This window comes from Rattus rattus, chromosome 5, assembly GCF_011064425.1.
Source record: "Rattus rattus isolate New Zealand chromosome 5, Rrattus_CSIRO_v1, whole genome shotgun sequence".
In the NCBI taxonomy this organism is placed as follows: Eukaryota; Metazoa; Chordata; class Mammalia; order Rodentia; family Muridae; genus Rattus; species Rattus rattus.
The window spans coordinates 27800391-27806390 of record NC_046158.1 but is presented as its reverse complement, the minus strand read 5'-3'; the positions used below and the strand labels follow the sequence as shown (position 1 = coordinate 27806390).

The 6000-nt window shown below is 42.5% G+C and overlaps 1 protein-coding gene across 1 annotated transcript in view; it reads right to left on the bottom strand.

Annotated features, from left to right (window-relative positions):
- Nucleotides 1-305: 305 nt before the first annotated feature.
- Lypd6b (LY6/PLAUR domain containing 6B) overlaps nucleotides 306-6000 on the bottom strand; it is a 46829-nt gene continuing 41134 nt past the window's right edge. The window contains exons 3-4 of the mRNA XM_032903268.1: nucleotides 2273-2403; nucleotides 306-729 (exon numbers count right to left, since the gene is read on the bottom strand). Of these exons, the coding sequence (XP_032759159.1) occupies nucleotides 556-729; nucleotides 2273-2403 (305 nt within the window). The 3' untranslated portion in view covers nucleotides 306-555. The remainder of the gene's footprint in view (nucleotides 730-2272; nucleotides 2404-6000) is intronic.

Here is a 6000-nt window from a genome sequence, read left to right as displayed (position 1 = left end):
CCAAACCAGTATATACTGCAATCTCCAAAACCGTGAGCCCAAACAAACCATTTATCTTTATAAACGGATCATCTCAGGTACTTGTTAACAGGAAAAGAACATTAACACAGTAAAGACTGCTTTCCCGTGGGCAGAAGGGTTACATTTCAGAGATGCTCTGAGCTAGTCACAGAAACCCGAGAGTCTGACCCAGCAGCCTCTGAGGGAGTCCATGAGGTCAAAAAGTCCTTCCAGGTGAAGGCCTGGTCAGGCCAGGGCTTACCAAGCTACTGTTGCCGTCAACAATACTGGTAGAATCTCCTGTAGAGCTGACAGAATGCAGCATCCGTAGACCAGGACACTGGAAGTTATGTAGTCCTCTTGGCTCCAAGTCCTCATGCCCAGTGCTGTGACCCCATGCAGGAGCATTTCAGCAAAGCAAACCTTTGCCTTCTACTTTGCAGTCCAAAGTATCTTCTTTATCAAGTGCAAGACGGATCTTGGCTCCAGAGTCCGCTGGTCCACTGTTTCTGTGCTTTACATTGATGGTCTCTGCTTCTCTTGGGGACAGCAATATCACAGCAAGGGAAGCATGAAGAGCCAGGCCAGCACTGGGAGATAGGGTCTGGGGACATTGGAGACACTGCTGCCAGATGTCCTCTGCGCGTGCATCACCGCAAAGACTGCATTTGTATGGTTGGTGGGCAACTCTACATTGCAGATCATTCCTTCACAGCAAGACCTACACTCCTGTGTACAAGGAGGGAAGAGGAATAGGTTTGAAGAGCAGGGAGGAGGAAGAAACAAAAACCAAAAACAAAGACAGGTGCCGGAGTTGGTGGTCCAGACTGTGCGTTGCCCTGTCTTTGGGTACTCTTCCCTGCTGAGCAAAGGCTACTCTGAGAGTCCTCATCCTAACTCTTGAAGCATCTGTGTCAAACCCAAGCAAACACAGGGCAAAGGAGGGAAACTGAGTTAGACTGCCCCACTGCCAGATCTTGACAGATTTATTAGAAAACAATGAAACCAAAGCGAAAGTCAGGAACCTTCTGGTCTTGTTGGGTCTCTTTCTTAGTATCACTTGTTAGCTGATAACGGTGACTTGCCACTGTCTGTGCCCTCACCTGAGTTCCGATATGATTGCAGTGATAATTTGCTAAAATAAAAATAAAAATAAAAGCCCCTTTCTTAAGAGTGCTTTCAAGGGAAGAAACCTGGGACCACACTAGTGATACAAGCCTAGCCAGAAGCCATGATTTCATGAACTGGCCACTCATACAATTTTCCAGGCCAATGAGGCAGCAGAAAGGCAGTAACCCCACGCATAGCAATGAACAGCTGTCCAGCCAGCTGCCCATCAGATTTACCCAGGGGAAAGTTTTTATTCTCCTTTTCAAATCTTGCTATGTAGCCCAAGCTGGCTTCATACTCACAATCCTCCTGCCTCAGCCTCCAGAGTACTGGGATTACAGAAGTGAGTCACTGTGCTCACCCTAGGTACTTTCTAGTGATCTTAATTCCCTAGACCTCTCTATGAAGTTCCATCTCAGTCAGTCTAGGATGCTCCCTTCCAGCCTTGTCAGCTCACCTCACCATTGCTGCCCACATGGCCCTTGCATGACCAGAGCCAACAGCCACTAAGTCAGAGTCAGTGACTTACATGCCACATTGGATTCTAAAACCTCATGAAGTGTATTTTCAAACCGCTTCCCCTCAAACTTTAGAATTTCCGCATGTAAGAGTACATTTTTTGTTTAGGATGATAGAATGAAAATATTAAAGAGACGAATTGATCTAATACATAGCTAAATTTATCTTATTCTCTTAGACTCTTTCTCCTCTAAACAGAGACGCAGAGAGAGACAGTTTCAATTGCAAAAGCTATTCCTGATTTCCCGTTTTTCTACATTCTAGTTACTCCAGGATGAGGTTGTGGTGATTTTTGGCCATGAACAGAGCACACATCCAGATTCCAGTGCTACCTCCTCTCTGAAGGATGGGTTATTCTTGAACTTCCAGCATGGACTTCACACTATTTGTGCGAGTTCTGAAGCCCGGAGTTTAGCTCTAGAGCCTGGAAATTAATATTCATCCTTTAGTCCCATTATTTCTTCTTGAAGACAGAATATCTTCAAATGTCTGCTCTCCTCTTTGGCACTATAGTACAGTCTTTTTGTCAGAGTACACACAAACCTAGCATATTGCTTCTCCTCCTTAGTTTTCCCATGATGCATAGCTTACCACCATCACCATGAAACCTGGGAAAGTAACTCCATGCACACATAATCTTTACCGTGTGTTCCGAATCTCGGCTATGTCGGCAGCCAACAAAATGACATTCATTTTTTGAGGCACACTTTTTAGTGATGGACGTACTTCTTCCATGGCTGGTGAAGTGATGAACTGTCAAACAATACTGTGTGTCTAGAGAAATTCAACAAGAATAAGAACAATTTTATTTTCCATATTGCAAAAAAAGACCCCTTGACCATAATGCCAGAAGAGAGTAAAATCAGAATAATCTTAAGGCTCATCCGTGAGAAACTTAACAGCAGTGAATGCTAGAGTTTGTGAGTGGTATTTCTGCCAAGACATCAGCTTCCAAAGTACACATGTGTTTTGAAAATGAATATAAATGGGTATCCAGTTCCTTTGGCATTAGCTGAAGCTGAGAAAAATGTGCAGAGTTTTCATCAATCCTTGGGTTTGGTAATTGAATATGCAAGTATTTATGTTCCTACCCTGCCCTTTCTTCTTCTGAAGCATGTGTTTGGGAACTCTAAATTAAGACAAAACCTGTGAGCACAGAGATACAACATGGAAACATGGTGTCTCAGTCATCATTTGCTTCTTACAGACTATGTGCAAATGGGTCTCCAGCTACATCCCAGGTCACCCTTCTACCTCATCTTGCTTATTTAGATTCAAAACCTTCTAGCATGTCTGACTATTCCTCAGCAATGCACTCCACTTTTCCTGGCCTCTCCACTTCCTGTCTTCCTGTTTCCCTGCCCTGTATAGTTAGCTCATTTCTACATAGTTATCTGCACTGCTTTAACCATCCATTTTATGACTTAGCATTCTTGTCAGAAAGTGGTCCCTATAGCATCATAGTATGTTCCATTTTAGTCCTCTGTCTCCTTGTTGTTACCAAAGACCATGGAAATGCTTGTTAAGTTTTTCACCATGGATTCCAAATAGCAACTGACTGGCAGAAAATGGACCAAGATTGATAAGACAGAGTTCCTGTCACAAGTAAGTCTTGTTCGATCTTTTAAGAACATTGGGATTTTTTAAATGAAATGTTAATACATGCAGTGGCATTTTGATAACTTTAGTATTATTTACAATGGCAAATACATACAAATTCAAATTTGATATAATATTGTATGTATTGTAGTACTCCATATCTTCTGTGTTCATTCATTCAATCCTCACCATGAACCTTTAGAAGGCCATAGACCATATTAACATTCTTTGTTGTTGTTGTTGTTTTGTTGTTGTTGTTGTTGTTGTTGTTGCTTTATACAACATCTCATTATGTAGTCCTGGCTGTCTGAAGCTCTCCCCATAGACCAGGCTGACCTAGAACTCACACAAAGATCCTCCCTGCCCTGCCTCCCACGTGCCAGGGTCGAAGGTGTGTGCCACCATTTTGCCCACTGTCATACAGGTAGGAAGGTCACATAGGTGTAAGGTAGAACTCTAACCAAGGAAAGGGAGCCATGACATGCTTTGGAGAAGGCATTTAAATGTATACTCCAAATCAGAATAAATGGAAACCAACCGGTGGCTGCTGGTGTTTATCCAAAACACTGTACACACCCCACACATGAAAGTAGCCTCTACCCAGTCAACACAAACGCTGCTGTGAATGAAACCCGAAATATCCAGGTTGTCATGTCGTGCTCCACAGACGGCCTTTTAACAACACTGGCAGACCACAGGTGAGGCTTTATGGAGAAAGGGAAACCTGAGATGACTAAGATCACAGCTCCAGGCTTACTTTCTGAAGATGAACGGTTGACTATCATGTTCCTAAATAACAGCGAAGGGAAAAATAAGAAATGACACCTCAGTTATAATTCCAGATGGTTAATGTCTTCAGAGACTTCACTAATGGGTGAGCAAAAAAGTGAGCTCTCATGCTGTGATGGAGGGTGTGGGGGGGAGCGGGGGCTGCCATTCCACACTGGTTCCTGTTAGGAGTCTGCTTCTCAGGTGGGCTTGGCAGAGTCAGCTAAGCTGCCTTTGCTGTTGCTGATACTGTTTGGGAGTGGGAAGCTACCCTCTCCTCTTTTTGCTTGTCTATGGTTCAAAAGAGATGCTAATTGGGCTGGAAGGATAGCTCAGAGCTTCTTGCTCTTCTAAGGGAGCTGGGTTTAATTCCAAGCACCCACATGGAAGTTAACGAGCATCTATTAACGCCAGTTCCAGGGGACCCATGTGTTCTTTAGTCTCCTGGGACTAGACATGCATGTGGGGCACAGACATACAAAGAAGCAAAAATACACATAAAATACATTAATCTTTAAAATATTTTTAAGTAAACAAAAGAGATGATATTTTAAAAGCCAGAAGCAGATAAAAGGCTTGGGTTAATAAACCACAAATTAGAGCATTATACACAAACATAGTAAGCAGACTTTGAGAGGCCATTCAAAGAATCACATGACCCATAAAGGGAAGGCCAATGAACAGGTAACCTTTAAAGCTCTTCTAACCAGTCTACTTGGTTTTCAGCAGAAACTTAAAGCAAATAGTTAAAGAATTATATTGACCATCTGAAATAAATTAAGAGAGACAGTTATCAACCAACCTTAAAGCTTGAAAACAATTGTAACCACTTTCTTCCTGAGTAGATTTAAGGTCGACACCACAAGATGGAACCCATGCCTGGTTACTATTAACTGAGCTAAAACCCAGTGGCTAGCAAGGTCCTAGGCCCTAGGAGAGAACCTTCTGCTATTTTCTGCTAAATGGACATAGTAATGAATTACCCCTAAGTTCTTACCTTTATATTCATAGATACATCTCTGAACCCTCGTCAAAGAATCTTACTTCTACAGAACAGAGCAATTCCTAGAGAGCCACAGCTGGTCAGTGTGCAGAAGATAAGAATGTGGAACGCTCAGTGCTAAAGGGGACAACTGTATCACAGCTCCTACTCCCAAGGCTCAGGGATCATCATGGAGAAGAAAGGGACAGAAAGATTTTAAGAGCCAAGAGGAGTCGGTATCTGCAGTAAAACAGTATTTGCCGGCCATGACAGGCCCATTTGTACTCATGAACTCACAGATGCTGTCAACTGCACACAGAAGCCGCACAAGCTCAAACCAAACAAAATCCTAGGACAGGCAAGGAAAGGACTCGTGAAACCATACTCCTAGCTGAGGAACTAGCAGCAACCGATGGCTCTTCAGGTTTCTTCAGAATGCGGCCCCTGAGAGGACATCTAGGATCCAACAGATTGTCCTTCATCCCTCCCCACTAACTGGACTCAGTGGGTTTAAAAAACCCGAAACCTTAAAGTTGAGGGAAAACAGAAGTGTGTGTAGGAGAGAGAGATAAGGGAGAAACTGGAGGAGAATGGAAAGGAGAGGATTTTGTTTAAATGACTTATATGCATGTATAAAGTTCTAAATAAAAAAAATCCTTTCAAACGCTAAGAAAAATATTGTGGACACATGAAGGAAGAGGCACATAATCACAATGTACAAGCATGTAACAATGTAAGAGCACTACTCTACTGAAGTGTAAAAGGACCTTAAGGAAAAATGATTCTGTTAATTCCTTCCTCTAGAAAAAAAGATAAAAAAACATTGACCATATGGATGCTATAGGCATGAACATTTTAGCAGTTATTCTCAGTAATACATCCAGTAGGATTTTTTTAGAGGCTTGGGAGAATTCCGTGGGTTTCCTATATCTACAAAAAAAAAAAAAAATCAGGCCATTCTACTACTACAAATACTGCAAAAGAAACTCCCACAGATTCATGCTAATAGACCCAAACCAGCA